At 42.2% G+C, this 22,405-nt stretch overlaps 2 protein-coding genes across 3 annotated transcripts in view; both read right to left on the bottom strand.

Annotated features, from left to right (window-relative positions):
• Window positions 1–22,405, bottom strand: part of LOC146712906 (butyrophilin-like protein 2) — a 96,819-nt gene that overhangs the window by 41,028 nt on the left and 33,386 nt on the right. The gene's annotated exons all lie outside the window — the stretch shown is intronic.
• LOC146712910 (nuclear factor 7, ovary-like) lies at window positions 3,695–11,305 on the bottom strand. 2 transcript variants are annotated; one of them, XM_085445386.1, is made up of 2 exons: window positions 9,926–11,293; window positions 3,695–3,715 (listed from the first exon to the last, which is right to left on the bottom strand). In XM_085445386.1, exons 1-2 carry the CDS (start codon window positions 11,291–11,293, stop codon window positions 3,695–3,697), a joined length of 1,389 nt encoding a protein of 462 aa, XP_085301512.1. The 2 variants fall into 2 exon arrangements, with proteins under 2 accessions (XP_085301512.1, XP_085301521.1); XM_085445395.1 differs by lacking the exon at window positions 3,695–3,715 and having other exon boundaries at window positions 9,528–11,305.

Genomic DNA, 22,405 nt, shown 5'->3' with positions numbered 1-22,405 from the left:
GTGAGCTCTAAAAGCCTCCCAGATGAAAACGTGCCCGATCGAGAGGTGATCTGCTGCTGATGGGTGACGAACCTACTCAGGTCTCCAGCTCTTATCAGAGGAGGCAGTGAAGACACCTGAGCTTCAAGGCAGTCGGGCTGGGCGAGTCTGTGATTACATACTTTTATCTAAGTACAATCTGAGTATTTTACCTGTAAGTAATCTTACAGTATTATGTTATATTGTGAGTCCTTCTTACAGATCTTCCTAGGTTGAAAATTAAACAGTACTAAATGTAACAAGCAGACAGCAGCACTAAAGTCATCAGTTTAATGGACACAGAGGAAGCTTTTCAAAGGCTTAAGAAGAAGAACATGATGCTAGAACATCACATTTTATAATATGACAGTAAAAATAACTCACAGAGATCATCTTCTATGTTTTCCTCCATAAGGGCGGCGAGCCTGGGTCCAGCTATTTGAGTGGTGTCTTGTTTTGGTGAAGCTTTTGAATTGCTTGGCCTTTGAGGCCTGCATGGAGCTCAGGCTGACACTAAGCACAGAAAAGGCCCACAGTGGGTGCACACACAGGATACAGATCTGTCAGGTCATGATCAACAACCACTGACCAAAGCCCACTGATCTCTGACCTCCCAGCCCATTCTTCCTTCAGTGGGCTGCTTTCAGTCATTATGCAAATGTTCTGTTTATAAGATTGAGGAAACCTGCAGTCAAACAACATATAAGAACATAAGATGGAAACAAACAGAGTGAAACAGAGTTTGTTTCCTTCCTGGTTTCCTGGTTTTCGTATGTTTGTCACACTTAAATGTTTCAGATCAAACACATTAAAATATTAAACAAAGAAAACACAAACTGAAGTTTGTAAATGAAGATGTTTGTTATTAAGGGAACAAATCCAAAGCTACATCATCCTGATCTGAAACATTTAATAAGTGTGACAAACATACAAAGAACAGGAAATCAGTTTGAGCAGCTGTAATCAAACTGTCAACCTTCACACGTTTTACTAAAACCTTTAATTCTCCACTAACATCACTTTGTATCCACGGTCACTCTAATGGACCCTAGAAAATAAGATAAAACACATTCAAAGACTATTTTGTGTTGAGAAGAAGTTTCTGGCTCTTATTCTATTTTCTAAAGGAGGCAAACAGCAAACAGGACTCTCCAGCTGCCCCGGAGCAGATTGTAATCATTGCTCTAGACGAGCTTCATCATGTTGCAGACACACCTTCATGCTCAGGGCAGCCGTTACCTGTGTGCTCTAAGAGAAGCAGGAAGATTTAGGGTCAGATTTACTAACATGTGGAGCAGCAGCAGCCGCATCACAAAGTTTAGTATGTTATGTATTTGTAATTTTGAGTTTTATATCTCTTGGAGAGAGATATCTTTTGCATACTTAAATGCACCATGTGGTAAGCTGTATACTGTGTATACTGCTGTACTGACAATAAAGCTCTTGAGTCTTGAATGTGTATCTGTAAGAGTGTCACTGTCAGGAGACGTGTCTGTCATAGTTGCTGCTGGGAGGTTATTACTGGGAGGGAGATGTTATCAGAGTCATCAGAGCTTCATCGGCTCAGAGTCGTTATCGCAGCACCAAATCTTTGTCAGTGAACTGGAATGAGCTGGATCTGAAACAAAGGCAGCTGTTACTGTGTTAGATTCACGTCTGCATGTTGAAACATCTTATTAAAAGTAAAGATGTGCACATACAGTGGGGAAAAAAAGTATTTAGTCAGCCACTGATTGTGCAAGTTCCCCCACTTAAAATGATGACAGAGGTCAGTAATTTGCACCAGAGGTACACTTCAACTGTGAGAGACAGAATGTGAAAAATAAATCCATGAATCCACATGGTAGGATTTGTAAAGAATTTATTCGTAAATTAGGGTGGAAAATAACTATTTGGTCACCTCAAACATGGAAAATCTCTGGCTCTCACAGACCTGTAACGTCTTCTGTAAGAAGCTTTTCTGTCCCCCACTCGTTACCTGTATGAATGGCACCTGTTTGAACTCATCATCTGTATAAAAGACACCTGTCCACAGCCTCAAACAGTCAGACTCCAAACTCCGCCATGGCCAAGACCAAAGAGCTTTCGAAGGACACCAGGAAAAGTATTGTAGACCTGCACCAGACTGGGAAGAGTGAAAAAATAAAAAAATACCATAAACCTGACGCTCTGGCCACCTCTATCGCGTTCGGTGTGAACACAGGCCGTCACAGAGCAGCTGTATTTGTACTGACATTAGATTACACACAGGTGTACTCTATTTAGTCATTAGCACTCATCAGGCAACGTCTATGGGCAACTGACTGCACTCAGACCAAAGGGGGCTGAATAATTACGCACACCCCACTTTGCAGTTATTTGTAAAAAATGTTTGGAATCATGTATGATTTCCGTTCCACTTCTCACGTGTGCACCACTTTGTGTTGGTCTTTCACGTGGAATTCCAATAAAATTGATTCATGTTTGTGGCTGTAATGTGACAAAATGTGGAAAAATTCAAGGGGGCCGAATACTTTTGCTGTATTTAGCAACCAAGACTCTTCAGCATGCTCTTGTATTGCTTATAAGACTGTTCACTGCATCTGGAGGAGTGCTTGGAGTGGAAGGGTCAGAGATTAATTCATTCTCTGAAAAGCATTGAACACTAGCTTTCTCACCTAAGTGGTCAGAGAAGAAAGAAACAAAAAAGGACAGCTGTGGTTTATTGAACTGGAGTGGGAAGGATGGTCAACCAAGTGTCATGTTACACATGAAGAGTAGAAGTTCATCTTCAAGTTATACCATGTCAGTGACCTTCATGGTTCCTACATTCACATTGGATTTTCTAAAACAACACGTGCTGATTAATTTTATGAACGGCTGATAATCATTGACATTCACTTGTTTATCTCTTTGTAGTCTTGTACCTTGTAAAAGTTGTAAAGATTACTTTATGCATTTTGTCGCTTAGAGTATTTTTGCTCTGAGTTATTAGAGGAATTCCATAATCAAAGGCAATTACTTCCTCAGTGCCAAAAACTTCCAGATATGTTCTTTCACAGCTGCTTAAACATCTGTATCTGAGCACACATTTTGATATTTGTCCTCTAAGCTCTGGTCAGTTGGTGGAAACACACATGCTCATGTTTTACTATCAGTTGACAATCATTGATACTCACTTGTTCTTCTCCTTGTACTGCATCTGAAGTCATAAAGATTACATTAGTCACTGATTCACTAGAATAAGGTTGAATCTAATGCTACAGTGACCTCCCCTCTGTACTGTGTAATATAAAAGTCAGTCAGGTTTGCAGATGACACACAGATACTGTTGAGTTTTCACTGACAGAATGGAGATCACGCTGAAGTTCTTGCTGTTGCTTCTGGTCTGCTCTGTTTCCACAAATCAGACAGAGGCAGATAATGAAATTCTTGACCAGCAGATTTCAAACCAACAACCCTGTCCACAGGAAATCCATGCTGTGCTCAGAGAGCTGACTGCCTCAGTGGCTGAACAGAAAGTGGAAATCAGGACCTTAAAACAAGAGAATAAAGGTAGAGTATGATGTCAGGTAGTGAGAAAAATGACAGCATGAGGAAACCTTCATATGAGCCCCTGTTACAGAGATATCAATGTCACTTCATGAATCTATCACTAACGTTTCTCATTAATCTTTTTATTTTTATTATTTATTCATTATTTATTCAATAATCTAACCTACTAAAAATGAAAAGATTCAAATGATGCAGATAAATAAAATTCATATTGACTTATTTATGTTCTTTTCTGTCAGACCATGTCGCAAAACTGAAAGACCTGGAAATGCAGAACGTTGAACTTCAGAGACAGAGGTCTGAAATTGACAAACTTAAACAGCAACAAATAATAAATAAATAAATAAACTTTATTTATAAAGCACACTAAAAAAACAAGGGTATACCAAGGTGCTTGACAAAAATAAAATAGGAAAAGGGAGATGGGAGGGAAAAGAGAAAGGACCTGGCACGTATCAATTATAAAAACCATCATAAGATATAAAAGTAGTTCACAAGCATAAAAAATGTACCAGCGCACACAAGTGTTAACTGGGTGGAAAGGCAAGATTAAAGAAATAAGTCTTAAGCCGTGATTTAAACAGTGGCATAGAGTCAGACGCCCGGATAGCGACAGGAAGGTTGTTCCATAAGACCGGGGCAGCTACAGCAAACGCGCGGTCACTGCGAGACTTCAGCCGAGAACGAGGTTGCTCCAGAAGAATTTGGGTAGCAGAGCTAAGTGCTCTGACAGGAGTGTGTAACCTGAGAAGCTCATTGAGGTAGCTCGGCGCAAAGTTATTAATGGTTTTGTAGGTGAAAAGTAATATTTTAAATTGAATACGGTATTTAATTGGAAGCCAGTGCAAGCCAGCAAGAACAGGAGTGATGGAAGAAAACTTCCTGCTACCTGTCAAAAGGCGTGCCGCCGCATTCTGGACAGTCTGCAATCTAACGAGAAGGGTGGAGGAAAGGCCAATGTAAAGAGAGTTGCAGTTCATATCCAGAATCGGATTCTTTTGGTTATTACCCAAAGCTCGTGACCATAGGTGAAGGTGGGGACAAACTGATAGGAAAGAGCTCCTGCCAGCCACACAGCCACCTGCGACAATCACAGACATTTATCTACCGGCTTGACTGGCGGCTGCAAAACATTGCAAGATAATCTTGGTCAGGTATTCTTCCAGTCCACAACTTTACCACGAGTGTTGTTATATCAATTTAATTGTCCCACAAGGGGAAACTTGGGTGTAACAGCAGCAAGAAAACACATATACAAACAAACAGTACACATGACACAGAACAGAAACATACACAATTCTTACATATTTACATGAAGGACAATGGTTACCAAAAACTGAGTACCATACTGTTGTTAAATTAAATAAAATTAAATACAGATAAGAGGCAACCCTGGTTGTAGTGTGAATCGGTTGATAAAACAGTGCACGATACAGCGCTGATGTAAACATCTGTGTTTGTTGGGAGCAGTTCAGATTGTACAGTCTGACAGCTGCAGGGAGGAAGGACCTGTGGAAACGCTCCTTCATGCATCGAGGATGCAGCAGTCTGTCACTGAAGCAGCTCTGCAGTTCAGCAACATCTACATGCATGGGGCGGGAGATAAACTGCTGCTCCAACATACCACACTGTAAAAAATGACAGATGCCACCACAGAGTCATAGAAGGTCTTTAAAAGCGCTCCCTGGACTCCAAATGACCTCAGCCGCCTCAGCAGGTAGAGTCTGCTCTGATCCTTCCTGTAAAGAGCATCATCCCTGTACTTATACTTTTGTGTTGCTCTCTCATCACATCTTCATTATTCTCATCACTGCTTAAAACAACACACATCTTTTTTTAACTGTCCTTTCTCCAAAACAGAAAGTGGCATTACAGTTGTTTCAGGCTGAGAGACACAAAACGCTCTTCGTATTATCATTCATATATCATCCACACAACTATTTTATTTCTTTTTGTCCACTGGGCAGGTGACCTGCAGAATCATGTCTGCCCCAGCTGGATACCTTTTCACACACACCGTGACGTCAGACACACTCACAGTCACTTCATTCGTCAGACTTCTTTTAAGTTTGCAGCAGGCAACGCGACTGAGTATTGTGTCAAGATAAGTAGGAAGACCACGCTATAATGGACAGTTGAAGGAAAAGGTCAAATTTACAGGGAATCTTTTTGTTTTGTTTTTGGACAGAAAGATGAGAGTTTGATGTGTACATGGCTGTGAACAAAAATATAAATGTGGTGGATCATAAATTTGATTAGTTTTGAAGTTGTACATCTCTGTTCCTTACATTTCATGTCATGCCCTTATTAATGTTTTTATTGGTTGCTTTGACTGTTTTCGAATAGAATATGCAGTGGGAATATAGAGGGAGATAAGTAGTGAAAGTTTTGCCTGGGTTGATTGTGCGTCGATCCATTGTTAATGCCTCAGGGCTCCAGTAGGTGGGTTCGCGCGCTTCCTCCTTCACTCAATACAGACGAGTGAGAGTGAGAGCTGCGTGTCTGTGCCGCTCTTTCACCTCTCCTCACTATTTCCCCTGTTTAAGGGCACAACATAAACACTGAGGCTTCAAAATGCAGCATCTACAACACTGTCACTCTGCCTCCACCATGGAGACAGTCTCCATGGTGATGAGTACAACTGGCAGCTGAAACTGTTGTGAACTTCTCCATGAGTCATATTTCCTGTTTCAGAGCTGCTGATTGGCTCTTTGGGCCCTTTACCTTCAGGAGGTCATGGACGAAGCACTGAAGTCGTTTATCACGTAAAAAATATTTTTAGTTTATAATAATTTGATAAATAATAAAATATTAATAAAAACTGGAGGTTTTTTTAGAACTTAGATTTTAAGCTATTTATGCCTTTTTTGCTGCTCTTTTTTAAACTTATTCCCTTTAAACTGTATTTATTCTTTTTAAAATATATTGGTTATTGCACTGTAGAGGCTGCTGAGGAACAGTATTTCGTTTCAGGCTGTGTAACACGAAATGACAATAACCAATAAAGTCTTGAGAGCTGCCATCATTGTTCCAGCAGGAGGCAGTAAAACACCAAACTGCACCTGTTGTGCTGAAAAGGTGTGAGCATGTGCAGTAACCCAGTAAGTTACCTGAATATCTCTCTCTCTCTCACACACACACACACACACACACACACACACACACACACACACAGTACTGATACTAATGACTCGCTCTCAGATCTATTTGGGTTTAATGTCAGGGTATATTTGTGGATGAAAGTTTTGTAGGACACATGATGTGGACAGTCTGGTAATCCCAGAATATTTTAATGTAAGAAAACTCCAGACAGCTCTGGAGAAAGTTTCAGAGTAAAAGCCCTGGAGTGTTTTACATGTTATTCTGTTGGATTAAATCTGACGGAGCTGATTCATAAACACTTCACTGCCAGGTATCAGGTGACCTGCAGAGACTGATCCTACAAACACTCAGAAACAGAGTAAACCAAACTGCACCACAGTGATCAGACGAAACCTTCCTGACATGAACACAGCTCCTCAGTAAAAACTGTGAACCAGCAGAGAGACTACACCCAGCACCATACACCACCTCTCTGACACAGTACACCCTCGGGCAGGTGGTGTCCCCATAAACAGTGTGAGAAGCTCTGATTATTTACTATGTTCAAACAAACTGAGTGTCCACAAACGTCTGAGCTCACAGTGAGAGCTGCTGGCACAGTTTGGAGGTGTTCTGCCCCCTGCTGAACACAGAGCTACAACATGAGGATCAGAGGAGGCTGGTGCTGCTTCACCTTTAGACACAAGAAGGAGGTCAAAAAATGTAGAAACAGAGATTGTTTTTAAACCTGTAAAGGAGGAAATCCTGACGAACCAATCCACAGCCAGAAAAGAAGACTAACTCTGTGCTGCTCCAATCAGGAATCAGCTCTGTTACTGTGTGAGTGTGTAAAGTCACAGAGTAGCTGGTTTCAAATGTATCTATAAAGTTTATTCACATTTTATTTAGGCTTCAAAAAACAGTCCAAGTTTATTTCTTTGGACTTTGTTCACTTAGCGCCACCTGGAGGACAGTCAGCTCCCTGCAGCAGCTCTGGAGGACTGTTAACTGATGAAGAGCTCGGACTGCACAGCCTGCTTCATCACCGACTTCTTTAAATAAACATGACCACGATCAGTCGCAGCACCTCAGACAAACGTTTGTTACACAGCAGCCGCCTTCACACCGACTGAGCTCCATCACAGCTTCAGAGCTCAGCTTACTAAAGTCAAAGTTTATTTCCTCTCAGGTTTCTTACTTTCAGTAAAGTTTCACTGTTAGAGCCCTGACCAGCATCCTGCAGCATCTGGAGCAGCTGTGTGGTGCTGTCATGGCAATAAGGATCCAAATCTGTGGGGATGTTTCCAGCAGGGGTTATAACCTGCAGCCAGCAAGGTGTGCCTAATAAAGTGGCCGTGTTTATGTCCCAGTGCAGCAGCATCAGAAAACGGTGGTTTACATCTCTGTTACAGGAAACCTGAAGAGTTAAAACACCAGAGAAGAAAATCTAAACGTTACACAAAGAACAAAAAAGAAGTAAACTTCATAAAAACTTCACAAATGATGCTTTAAATGAAAAATAAATCCCTGTAAATAATTCAACAGGTCACATGTTAGAACCACCTTAACTAAACTCTGTAGCCGCTCACTGTGGTTTGTCCCAGCAGCTCTTAGGAAACAAACTGCTAACTTCAGTGTCAGCACACACTGTTAGTAAACTATGCAACGCTGGATTCAGGTTTCAGTTGTGTTAAGTTGTGAAGTTGTGATGAAAGTCTTCTTACTGACACAGGTAGGATGGTCAGGCGTCCTCTGTTCCTTCACCGTTCATGAACTGTCACTTATAAAATGCTGCCAAACATCAACTACACTCAATAACTAAACGTGTGCAGGTTAAAGTGATGGACGCCCAGATCTGCACTCCAAATACAAACAGACTAAAGGTGTTTCCTCCAGAAACAAAGACAATATTTACAAAGGTCTCACAGGTAAATTGTGAGCGATCACAGCAGCATCTCATCCTGACTAACAGCTTTTAGATGCAGGGAGAGCGTCGTGGTTCAGAGGTGGTTCAGCAGATGATGAAGGCCTTTCTGTTGCATTGTGTAGTGCTGTGGAGGCCATGATGGTCGACTGGGTCTGCTTCTACTGAACTCACAAACACTTCTGAGGTATTTACACCTGAAGCCTCATTGAATGTGAGTCAGAAACAAACGGCTCAGCTGTGATTAATGGATGTTTCCCTGCATTTCTATTTTCACACAGTTTATTTCTTACAGCAGGAAAACTGAGCAGAATGTATGTAAGAGGTCAGAGTGAGGATGACGTCACTTAATACAGGAAATACATGTTTGTCTGTTTTGATGATGAAGGACTTCTTCAGCTCTGTAAACAGCTACACTTGAGAGGACAGAGGTGATTTCATGGATCAATAACAATGTGTTTATCAGCTTTCATCATCGCAGTGCAGACATGACGTCAGATCTATCAGAGTGAAGGCCGTCTCTCTGATGACGTCACAGAGCAGAGTCCTTCTGTCCAATAAAGGATCTCAGATCAGCTGCTGCCATCTTGTGGCCACAGTTGGTTACTGTCTCTGAAAGTTGTCTCATGTTTCCTGTTGTCCTGCTAACAAAGGCTGGAGCTCATCATGCTGAGAGGGCAGCAGCATTTTGTGGCTCTTCACACATGTTCATTATATTCTGATGATCCTGGATGGAGACAAACTACAGATAAGTGTGTTCAGCCCAACTAGTTTATCTCATTACAGCAGTTTGATGTTTCCCTTTGAATCCCCCTGAAGATCCTGACAGTGAAGCACGTACATAATACTCCAGCCTTTCAACTCTGAGCTTATTTAGTTCTATTAATACACTGAAATCTCATTTGTGTCATGAAGAAAGTCTTTAATCAAACAGAATTCAAAGATCAGAAACATTTCATATATGGAGTTAAACATGAATCATTGTTTCAACAACATATTTATTGTTGTCATAAACAGACAAGAAGACAACAACAAACTGCTCCTCCCATTCAACACATGTCAGTCCATATCCCAGCAAACTAAATCATCTCCATTTACACATCAAATAGAAACATGAATCACTTGTAATGATTAGAAACTTGATAGAATTTCAAATCTAGTTTGGGGAGTCATTCAGTGAGAAACAGTGAAATGATTTTCCATGTGAAAAGGTGGACAGCAGAAACAGAAAGAAACAGTGAAACTAAAAGAGAAACAAAGAGCTTTGGAACAACGAGGCAGCAGGAGGACAGCTGCAGTTTAACAGCTTCAACTCACTGACAGGAAACAACATTAGAAACATCATCATCCTCAACTCATCTGCTGCACTGACACTGACACCTTCAACGGACACACCTTCAGTTTATCAACAGTTTGAATGTATGGAAACATCCTGTGAGTGAAAGTGTGTGTGAAGGTGTGTATGTGTGTGTTAGTATCAGGATCAGAGAACGACAGCTTTCCTCTGTTCCATTCCAGATTCACTCTGATCCTCTGGAGCTTCTTCTGGACTGAGAGAGCAGTGGATGGAGCTGATGGTGACCATGCTGAGTATTTACCTTTATGGAAAAATATTATCCATAATCCAGACCGTATGTCTCCCTTCCTCTGCACAGACTCTGCCAACACACCCAGTGCCCACACTGTACTGTCTCCAACTTCAACATCCCAGCTGTGAGTCCCTGAGTTAAAGCCCTCAGAGCCCAGGACAGAATAGTAAAAAACAACCCTCTCTGGATTATCAGGAAGCTGCTTCTCTCCTTCTCTCACACTGGTCAGATCTTCAGACAGGATGAGGTCTGGTTGAGCAGTGTTTGGGTCCAGAATGAGAGGAGTGTAGGAGACCATGTCCTTCATGTTGTTCCAGATGTTGAAGGTCAGGTTGCCCAGGTGTTTGGCCTGGTCTATCAGAGCTCCTGAGGGCAGCTGTGGATCATCCAGCAGGGGGCAGCGCTGGACTCTTTCCACTGCAGCCTTGTAGTTGTGCAGGAATGAGACGTCTTCAGCTCTCAGCTCCTCCTCTGTGGCTCTGACTGTGTCTGAAAGAGCTGCTATCTCTCTGCTCAGAGCCTCCATCTTCTCCTTCATCATCCCACTCTTCTGCTCCTCTTCCTCCCTCAGTGCAGCCAGCCTGGCCTCCTCTTCCTCTGCTAGAAACTGGTGAAGCTTCTTAAACTGCTCCTTAATCTGCCTCTCTGTGTGTCGGGCCTGGACCTTAATGTGTTCTGCTGTTTGATCAAACTTCACTTGAACTTCTTCACAAACCTTTAACTTCTTCTTTAAGGGCTCCAGAGTTTCCTGAAGTTCCTTCTTGTGTTGTTGTGCAGCTTCATCGATGGGTCTGAATCTGTGATTGGTGTGTTTTTCTGAGTCTCTGCAGATGACACACACTGGCTGCTGATGGTCCAGACAGAAGAGTTTGAGTTTCTCAGAGTGCAGACTGCAGAGAACCTCTGAAGCTCTCTGATCTCTCTCCTGTAAGAACGACTCACACAGGTTCTTTAAAGCCAGACATAAAGGTGGTTCATCCTTTGAAGATCTTCTGTTACAAACTGGACACTCGTGTGTTGGTCTCTCTCTCCACCATCTCTTCAGACAGTCTTTACAGAAGCTGTGGCTACATGACAGAATAACAGGATCTCTGAAGACCTCCTGACAGACCGGACAGCAGAGATCCTCCTCTGATCTGGAAGCCATTGAGTCTGTGAGTGAAGCTGAAAACAGCAGACAGGAAGTACAGTCAGTCCTGGCTCCCCTCCCTCCTCTACCACCTTCACTGAAACTTCCTTTGAGTCGTGTTTTTGCTCAAACTCACATTCAGTGTGTGGAGCGTCAGCAGCTTGAAGCAGCAGTGTTGGAGTTTTCCACTTTTCTCTCCTGTAGCTGGACTCACTCAGAGGAAGCTGCTAGTTTGGTTGGAGTTCAGTCTGATCGTCTGTGCGTCTCTCTTTACTGAGGACGAAGAACTTCCTGTTTCCTGGTTTGTCACATTTGAGTGACGTGAGGGGAGGAGACAAATGTTGCTGTTTGATTTTTAACTAAGGTGTGTTTCAATCCTGCCTGCAGCTCAAAAGCTGTAAAACAGGTTTTGTGTCTTTTCACCTCCACAGGTCACAACATGAAACCTGTTGTGAAGTTTATAAAATAAAGTGTCACTCGGTGGTGCAGCTGTTTGTCAGCTTCTATTTTAGACTTTGTTCTGGTTCTTGTTCAGGTTCCCAGCAGTGGGAGTGTAATGCAGTCACACACACACAGGTGGTGTTAAGGTGGATTCACTTAGTTACAGACAGTGGTGTTATTTCCTGTAACTAAGGGTGTGTTTCACTCCAAAGTTCAGACATTAACCTGCCAGAAGTTGTAAAAGTTACTAATAAAGAGCTTTTATCTCAGAAAGCAGAAAGAAAAGAAATAAGTGTAAAGAGTGCAGCAAAATGTTTTAGTGTGAGCTGGTTCATCTGATCTGGTTGTGTAAAAGTCACTGCATGACACTGAGTTTTACTTCTGTCACGATTAGTGGAGCGGACTCAGGCGCAGACCACAAGTTTCTTCAAATCAAAAGTGAATTTATTTACAGTGTTCTCCACGGTGACACACACACACACACACACACACACACACACACAACGGTGTCTGGGAAAAAGGGGTTCCAGGGTCCGGGAGTGAAAGGGGCAGGAGTCCAGGGAGGGGAGATTTCCATACAGCCCTCGCAACCACACACAGCTCCTCTTCTTTCCTCCATCACTCTTGCTCACGCTCAGTCACCGTGCACAGGGAAAACAGGTCCAGGGGAAATCTATACACAGACAGAGAGACAGTTAGTCTCCTGGTTCAGACGTACTCACGAACAAACTTTGCAGAGTGCAGGACGACTGACGCTGACGGCTCAACGATCCAGCGACGAGTAGAGCAGACTCGCCATCTTAAGTAGGACTCCAATTCTCATAATCAGCGGCAGGTGTGCTGATCATCTCCAGGTGCGTGGGCCAGGAGCAGGAGCCCATACTGAGCTCCGCCCCGGCAGGAGAAAGAGAGAGTGGGAGAGGACGAGAGAGAAAGGGAGAGCAGAGGCGAGAGAGGAGAATAAACAAAACAAAGCGCCTGACTGCTGTCAGCTGGAGAGGTGCGGGGACCATGACAACTTCTGTGTTACTGACACTCATCTCTGACTCAGAGAAACGATTTCTCCCCTGTGATGTTCACACAGTGGTGAGTTACATGTGTGTGGAATTGTTCACGTTTTATAGAATTAAATTTCCTCTTACTTTCTTTTTTGTTAACCTGAGTCACTGATCATTTGCAGTATTACAGAGTCTGGCAGTCTTTGCATGATGTCCACGTCACTGTAAGTTTCTAGCTGACTCTCAGGTGTGACAGGTGTGCCAGCAGGAAAGAGTAATAATAACCTGCATCCTGAGGTTTGTCATGCAGGATTAAAGGAGCCAGGCTTTGTTCACACAGCTGGGATTGTATTTTACACTGACCCTGGGTCAGTATAAGTATCATACAGTTTAAACGAAGCACTGAAACTTGCACATATTTATTACAGATGCACTAAAGAAAAACGGGATATTTACCGTCAATCTGTGGCTGCGATTAAACACTTTACTGGAAACTTTATTAACCAGTAACTTCATCAGTCATGACAGAAGCTAATATTTCTGAGCTAACATCGTTTAAACCAGTGGTTCCCAAACTTTTTTTGCTGGGCCCCCCTTTGTTTTACAAGAAAAATTTCCACCCCCCCTTTGTGCGCATGAACACATCCTCCAACCACACACACCCATATTTTGCTCCATTGCATGTGGCTATTTTCACGCCACGCTGTGCGCCACGTTATTGTTGAGATGAATAGCAGAATGGCAGATAGAGACAAAATACTGTTAATCTTACCATCTTCAGGTTTTACACGCTTACATACACACACAGTTACTGTCCCTCCATTTAGAAAGGCAGAGGCGTCACGATGTGATTATTTTACTGTAGTTATTTTTTTTGATGTGTAATAATATTCAATATTACTATCAATGCATTTTCCAAAAAATGCCTCTCTGTGCAAAATGGGTTTAAAAACATAAACAACTGTAGGATCCTGTTTGTCCGTGATTTAAACAGCCCAGCGCTGCTCCTGATGAAGGGAAAACCAATTCTGCAGGGAGACCTACCTCGGCACTTGTGCAGGTGATTTTTCTCTTACTTTCTTTTTTCTGTTATTTAGTAAAAAATCTGTCAAAGAAATAATGAATTCTCCACACGTGTTTGAAGGTTGCTGATACGTTCATCTAGCACAGACCTATTGCTGGAACGCCAAGACAATTCTACTACAATGGCAAAAACAAGACGCAAGTCACCAGAGCTCTTTGTGTTGCTCGTGCATGAGGGAGAGAACTGTGACGAGCATCGTTCTCTCTGTTAAGGAATATATTCTAAAATACTTCTTCAGCAAAGACTCAGAGAAGAGAAACACACAGAATTTCTTGCAAGCAAGGGCAGTCTCCGGACTGAGAGACTCGCGCCTGAGAAACTGCCCCGGTCTTTATTTTATACTTCATTGGGTGGGTGGGTGTGTGTGTGTGTGTGTGTGTGGGGGGGGGGTGTCAGAGTGTGGCCCCATAAGATCTTCCCTAAACCTGCTGGTCTCAAAGTCCAGCAGTTCATCAAACCAAAAGGCACTTAGACTAAAACAGACATAGCTACGTTAATCCTACCATAAAACAATAAGACAAGGTACGACCTCTCTCATGCTCCTAGGATGTGGGGTGAACACCCTAGAATGTTACAGACCTCCTAGGATGAGACATTCTTTCAATATGCCACCAACTATATACTTCTACACACAAATGATTACATGCAGCATTCTACCATATGCAAACTTATATCACTAAAAGATTATACTGACTACTAAATACAATTTTCCATTGACACCCTCCAAGTAAGCAAATGAATGTTAACAGTCAAACATAGAAATTAACATTTGCAAAATCATTCCAGCTTTGTGGTGCATCTCCTCCAGGTGTGTAAATCACACATGCAGAGTGGTTTGAGTTCCTCAGAGCTTCATAAATGTCTCTTCCAGTTGTTTCTATCACTGTCCATATGACCAGAGTCCAAATGCAGACATGGGTATAACAAACACACCAGTTAGTTTTGCTGTTTGTCAATGTGGCTTTCAGTTATCTTCAAGGCTGCAGGCCTTTGTCAGCACTCCTGTTTTATGGCCTCTATCAACCCTCATCACCTCATTTCATGCATTCTTCCTGTGGGGGGATACTTATGACTCCTCTATTGTCCTTTCGTCTCTGCAGAAAACCTTTTTTGGAAAGGGTATTGGATTCAATGATTTTACTGCTGTTGTAACCCCACCTGTTGAGTCACTTCAGCAGTCTTGTTCATGATGCAAATGACAACAACAATGACACAAAGGAAGACCCTCTTCAGAGTGTCAAAGCATGCATAGCACAGTGACACAGCATTAGGTGATGTTCATAGGAAATTGCTGTCAGTCATTCCCCGTCACCACCATAGCTTCTGCTTTCTGTTCACAGAATCATGATGCCATCCTTGAACTTCCTCTCTGCACTGTCGATTGGAGCTTGGAACGCTCCCCTCATCCTTCAGATCTCCATCTGTTGTCCACAATCTCCTCGTGATTACCTCTGGAAAGCCCCGTGGCACAGCTCTCCATCCAGTGCAGCTTTATGGTCATTGCTGTGGTTCCAGAATCTTCTCATGATGACCAGTAGGTCCCCAAACAGCATGACCTTTGACCTCAACCCCTGCCTGGGCTGTCAGCTATGGTCCCTACTTCTCGCTGGGTCTCTGAAGATTTCTCAGGAGATTCCACCCTTGGGATCATTTCTTCCAGCAATGCTCTGCTGCACCTGCATCTCCTCACTAGAGGAAAAACTTCTATTTGGAAAACATGTCAACCATCATCAAACCAAAATTTCCTTTCAGTTCAGTGAACTTCACTTATCAAAAAATATAATTATTTATTATTTATTAATTATATTATTCGTTTATCACATTTTCACTTTCACTTATAGGCCATCAAAGTGTTTATTGTCTTTACCCAAATAATTGGAGCAGAACTTAAAATCTATAAGCTGTAAAAACTTTATATTTGAAGACTGAAAGAGACCCAGGAAGTGGTCACAGGACGAGGGTGACAGACTGTCTGAAGCAGTTAGAACAAGACAAGGCTGTTGGACCAGGTGTGCTTGCTTTTGAAACTGTGTCTTAATTCCACCTGTTTCACATGCAAGGGTCAGTTCTACAGGGCAGGAACATGGGTGTGCCGTGGGCTCCCCAGTTTCACCCATTGTGGGCAACTTGTATATGGAAGACGTGGAAAAGAGGGCTTTGCTATCGTACCCTGAAACACCACCAAGTCATTGGTTCAGGTATGTGGATGACACCTGGGTGAACACACAAACCTCCATCTCTGGTTTCTTTGACTGGAGGTTGTTGAGGATTTGATGATTTCACAACACTGTATGTGATGTCACTGGTGATGTCATCTTCTCCATCTGCTGAAATGAGTTAAAGTAAACACTTTTATGATTTAAGAATCTAAATGGACCAAATTATGATGACAGAATGGAAACAAAATACCACGATGAATAAGAATGAATATGTACAAACCTTCAAGTTTCCTGTGAACACATCGTCTCACCAGCAGAACCAGTAACACCAGTAGAATCACAACATAGACTACATATAATTAAATCTTATAAGGCTTACATGATTTACTCACGAAAGTGGCCACTTTCTCATTACTGTCATATATTGTTTTAGTAAGTATCCAAAACATTCAAGTTTCATTATATAATTTTTCAAGATTATATCTGTTTTCACTCTCGTATGCTTTTCATACAAGTTTCACTCAAGACAGATACAAACTTTATCAGATTTATATATATCTTTTCCATATGGGTAGAACTTGACTGCATGCAGAGGTGGAAACCCTACTCAAGTAAATTTGAATAAATGTAAGTCAATGGAAGTGTTTGGAAAAATGTGCTTCTAAAGATACTTTTATTTCACCATGTTCATTCACTCATGAGCTGCTTTAACATGAATCAAAAGGGTGATTTGACACCTCAGCATGCAGTCACGTTCTATAGAGTTTTGCTAATGACCTAATAATTTTATTCAGGTGTGTTGCAGCAGGGACGCATTCAAAAGTTTCAGGACACCGGCCCTTGAGGACTGCAGTCGGAGACCCATGCTCTTAGTGCTTCTTAGTCCTCCGGATGTTGATCCCGCTCAGTCTAAAGGTGTGCTTGCCAGGGTGGTCCTCTGGTCAAGCCCTCCCCTCAGTCACACCTGTTATTAGCAGTTCACCTCCAAATCTGTACAATTTGTAACTAACTAGGTTAAATTTAGTGCCCTGGAAAAATCGGCCCCAAGGATAATTTAAAGGATAGAGTAAGAACACTTTGAGTGATGCAATAGCAATACACAAGTTTTTACTATTACTGCTTCACAAAAGGTTAAAAAGTCCACAATTTTTGAAATCAGGATATTTTTTTAAAGCCATTTAGCAGAAGCAAAACAAAAGCCAAATCAAATAATACTAATAATTATGATCACATAATCAAATCACTTGAGTTATACCTATCTAAATTAACCTACTCTGAACTAATGCTTCTAATATGTCTGTGAAGGTTCTCAGTCATCCAGGTCATCATAGTCAAAGGAGTTTGCAAAGAAAAGCGTCTGGAGCGTCCAGACGCTTTTCTTTGCAAACTAATGCTTCTAATGTTGATCTTGAGAGGAGAGAGGTTGAGGAGGGAATGGACACGAATGGACCAGTAACACCCAAGAGGCATCAGATGCTAATATGTAGAGTGCAGAGACCTGATGAAGAAACTCTGGAGGAGCAATGAAATTCCTCCAGAGTCTGGGGTTATGCATTTAATTACTGAGCTACTGAGCTCTGTTTTTACCAGCTGAAAGTCAGTGAAGTTTTTGGGCTGTTAACAACAAGGATCACATTGACTGCATCTGATTGGGCAGTTCTGAGTCTAATCGTCACCTGCAAGCTGCACAGAAGCCTGCAAGAGACACGTCAGCATGGAGACACCAGGATGAGAAATCCACTTACACAGACTCACTATCCCTCTGTGAAAGAGGAAGATCAACATCAGCCTCTAAATCTAATTAAAAGAGTTATAACCTATGGCCCTGGGAAATAGTGCAAATGGGACTGCAGAGTCTCCATCAGATTACAGAGGACAGCGCTAATGCAGACGAGTTCATCAGCAGCCCTGTTTCATACGGTGCTCTGAATCCCTACTCAGGATTGGTTAAAAATGATGAGCGAAAAAGCCGCAAAATTCAAAGAACTGTTTAGACGGAGCCAAAATTCAGTAGAGATAGTTGTGATTGGGAAAGCTCTCAGCACCCCCATGCCCCCCTCCCAACTCCACACTTCATTTTAAAAGCAGGTTACGCGTCAACCTCGTGCACTACCTCAGGCTCCTTCCCCACCAGAGATGTGACACGCCTCGTCCCTTCGCTAGAATCTGTGGCGAGGGATTGGTTCACCAGAGACCTCGCTCTTGGCTGCCGCCCAGCACACATTGCACCCAACCCCTACGGCACCTACTGTGGGTGGAGGGCTCATGTAACTTTTTCAGGTTGCGCCCAGCCGTGGACTAAGGGCCGACCACCACCTACTTCATCGCTGACAAGAGAAATATTTCACTTTATATTTTTCAGAAAACATCAATTTCTCCTCCTCCTTAATGTAAAGCATTAAAGTCTTCCTCATTTAAGACATCTGACGTACACCCTGAAGATTCTTGTTTGTTTGCAAAGAAAATTAATATCACTGTCTGTCAAAATCGCAGGGAGTTCAAATACTTATGTTCCTCACTAGTCTCACTTTTATTGTGATTATTTTTTTCCTGTTAAACAAACACAGATGAAATGAATTAAAGCCTTCCAACGGGGCATGCAGCCTCCAGCTCCAGTTCCTCACAGCGTTACTGGAGGCCAAGTTAATGCCATCCAGAGTAAGAATCTGCTTAGATACGATATTACTAAGATTTTCAGGGCCGAGTACAATAACCTCAGTTTTATCTGAATTAAGTTAGCGGCCATCCAGGTCTTTATGTCTTTAAGACATGTGTGTTATCTAGCTAACATGTAGTGAGTCGTTTAATCTTTAAATGACATTTGTGGAATTTGCCCACTTCCTCTCACCCACCAGTGAAAGGAGAGGGAAGGGAGAGAATCCTGTGCATACACAGAAATGAAGAGCTGGCAGAAAGTGGACCCTCGAACAAATGCTCATCCTCTGAAAACTATGAGGTCTGCAGATTTTTTCACTGTCAGTAGCAGTAGTTTCCACTGAACCAAATAATCCTAAAACTGTTTCCTAAAACCTTAAACCTATGAAGGCTGCAGGCCACAACGTGCTGATCAAGCAGCAAAGTTGTTCTTCATACTTCTAAAATGTTTGCTCTTCTCTGTGCTACTTGTAAATAGCCGAGGGGAAATGCCCGAAACCTCAGTCCTGATTCCACAGCTTTATTACATCAGCCTGGTAGAAAATTATTTTTCACTATCAAATCAGGCCACCAGGGGGCGGAGCGGTCCCAGAAGTTCAGTCGTGAGTGATATCTAACCTCTCTTCTTCCTCACAGCTCGTCTGATCGTGAGTCCCAACAGCTCTGATTTCTCTGAGGGAGATGTTGTGACTGTAATCTGTGAGGAGGACCAAAGCTTTTCTGATTGGACTGTGAGGAGAAACACAAGCAAACTGCAGAGGGCTGAGTGTGGAGATGGGCGGGGACAACAGCAACGTGATCAATCATGTTCAATCAGTACGCTGGTGCCTCACGACACTGGAGTTTACTGGTGTGAGTCCAGTAATGGTGCCATCAGTAACCTGGTTAATATCACAGTCACTGGTAAGCTGATCACTCTCACTTTACTTCTTATTGCATCCACAAATTGAGCTGAACATGCAGGTACATAGATTCTGTGCTGTTCTTCACCGATCACCTACCTGACTGACAGAGTAATGAAGGACTTCCCTCCCTCGGTGCTTCTTAATGTGTGAGGATATTCTCCATTACTGAGTTAAGACTTCCTTATTTAGATCTAAGCTCTGGATTATCTTGCACGTCTCGTGGCTCCCAAATGTCTTAATTGATTATCATCTGTAGCCTCATACTTTAGCTTTACTTGGCAAATGTGAATGCTTTGTGTGCTGACAAACCCTTTTGCATATAGTGATTTACGAAAAGCCTTATAATTGCCTAATTTTGTGTTTTTGTTCTGTTACAAAAGCAGGCATTCTTACTGTTGTTTAATATTTTACTCAAACCTTTAAGTTTAATTCAGCACAAAAAGCCCCACTGTAAACAAATCCACAGAACAGAACCAAACTCAGCAGCCAAACAGTTTGTCCTCAGTGCAGGTTGACATTCAGAAAAACCAGCTGCCTCAGCTTGGATGGGCTGATGTGGTTTCTCCTTAGTATCTGCCCAGTTTTTGAGAAGACCCTCCAAAGGAACAGATGTTGCCACAATGCACAGTCTCCCCTCCATCACCTTCAACAGGTAGGGAAAGACTGTGGCCTTGGCCTCCCACCAGCTCTGTGGGCCTTCTCCTTGTTGGATGAGGGGCTCCTCAAGATAACATTTCATCTCCATCATAACATCAGCTGTAGTATTTCTCTTTGCAGCATCTCCTGCAGCTCTTTCATCAAAGAGGCTCCACACAGCAGACGTCTGTGGCTCCTCCTTCACTTGGCCCTGTAATGGTGGAGCTGGGTGGGAGTGCACTTTGCTGCTGCAGTTATTCTCTGAAGTGCCTCATCAACAGCTCTGTTGTCACTGAATGCAAGCTTTTTAAATCTACCATCCAGTGATGCAGCTTCTGAGTGGACGGTGTTGAACTCCACACACAGAAACTTTTCACACTCACTGCTAATTTTGTTTTACAGTGAAGCCACTCTGCTCTGCTAGTCCCAATATCTTTCACCTGCAGCAGATGCTGCTTCGTTTGCAGCTGTCAGTCATATTTATGGTTTTTGTGTCGCACTCTCCTCCACACTGCTGTCTGTCATCTCACAGGTATGATGTGCGGAGCGATGCTGAACTTCCAATCCCAGCGTTTCATGTTGCAGGATCAATTCCCATATGAAAATATCAATATCTAATTTGATTACATTTGTTTTTCATCATAAATATGACAGACAAAAGTAAATTCGGCAATTAGCGGGATGGTCTGCAATACCCTGTTAACAGGAACTACACTCACCACCTCTCATTCATGTGCGTGTTACGGCTCTGCAAGAGTGTGAGCCAATGAGAAACCAGAGGCACAAAACTTTAGACCACAAAACACACAATCTGATGTTGGTTTGTAAAGATGTTGCTGATGAGACTTTGTAGAAAGCAGCTGGTCTGAGTGATGTGATCAGAGTGCAGCAGATAATGTCTGACAGCAGTTTGAAGAGCAAATGGATTCTGTTCTGTTCTTCATCATCACCTACCTGACACCTCACAGCTGTTTCTCACCTGCAGGTCACACAGGAGGATCTGTTGGACTGAAGGTCAGCCTGTCAGTTCCTGCTGTGCTTCTTGTTGCTGCTGTTTTCTTCATGTAGAGAAAACAAAAACAACAAAGAATCAGGATCCAGCCTCATGTTGAGCTGCAGCAAAATAAAATGTCTGAATCTTTTTAAAGCAGCACTCTTAGTCTCCCGCTGGTGGTTTCAGCGTTGTCAGTGAACCTGGGGAACATGAGATGATGCTGGTAACAGAAATCAAAGGTAGTGAACAGCAGACAGGGATCAGCTGCAGGTTTAATACACGTCCTGAATTTGGTTTAGTTTGAAGTTTCTGTAAAATAAAACCAAACGTTGTGATTTGTCGCTTTATGAATAAAGTTGAATTGAATTTCTCTCTGAGCTCCTGTTTCTGTTGTCTGTCAGTGATTTTATCAGTTGGACATCAAGTAAAACTTTGCCTTTGGATAAAATGAAAACTGTGTAAATCCACGGGTGAAAATAACACGTAACATTCACACAAGTCCACGAGTGATTGAATGAAATGTGATCATGGAAAAATAAATTCAAAACTATTCAAGACTTTTACCATTAACTGTCATTCTATTATGAAGTAACAGGAAGGTAATAACACTATAATATAATAATAATAAAGAAAATTAAAAAATATGGTATAACAGAGCTCACTGCCTCACACTGTCGATAGCAGCATTTCTTTTTAACCTTATTTCATTTAAGGCTCAGACGATCATCTGTTTTCACTTAAAGTAGTCTAGCTCTGATATCACTTTAGCCTCTGGATGGAGGATTTGCTATGTTAACTTATAGATAATAAACTCAACGTATTACAGACCAAAACCAAACACGTCCGTAGTATAAGACTGGATTTAACTCCCTTCACACCTGTCTCGACACAACAGTCAGGTCAGTCCCTTCCCTTTTAAGAAATCCACCTTAAATGTATTTTAAATGTAAGTGATGCAAAATGAATTTAATATTTTATCTTTAGTTTGTCAGGTAGCACCAGGTCAGATGGATGATGTTGGGTGAGATGGAGCAGACAGAGATGTCATCACAGCTGAGAGGAAGCAAAAGCCTCAACATCCAGGCTTAAAAGTGATGTAGGGAGCTAAAGCTAAAGCTCTGCTTTCTTTGTGTGCTTGTGCTAACAGCAACTAATGAGAAATGTGATGACAATTGTCCAGCTTTGTCCTTTTATATTCTACCAAATGTGAAGTGAACCTGTGGTTATACAGTAACGATAAGAGCATCTTTATTAGTCC

The sequence above is a fragment of the Copadichromis virginalis genome, linkage group LG3 (assembly GCF_057382275.1).
Source record: "Copadichromis virginalis isolate Kocher_CV1m ecotype Utaka linkage group LG3, C_Virginalis_male_GT1.1, whole genome shotgun sequence".
In the NCBI taxonomy this organism is placed as follows: Eukaryota; Metazoa; Chordata; class Actinopteri; order Cichliformes; family Cichlidae; genus Copadichromis; species Copadichromis virginalis.
This window is presented reverse-complemented; position numbering and strand designations above follow the sequence as displayed.

Excerpts from the sequence above, each read along its gene's own strand:
- LOC146712910 (XM_085445386.1), bottom strand. The coding sequence starts at position 11,293 with ATGGCTTCCAGATCAGAGGAGGATCTCTGCTGTCCGGTCTGTCAGGAG. Across the intron at positions 3,716-9,925 it reads CGTTGAAGGTGTCAGTGTCA|GTTAGATTATTGAATAAATA; the intron begins GTGCAGCAGATG and ends CATTTTTAGTAG.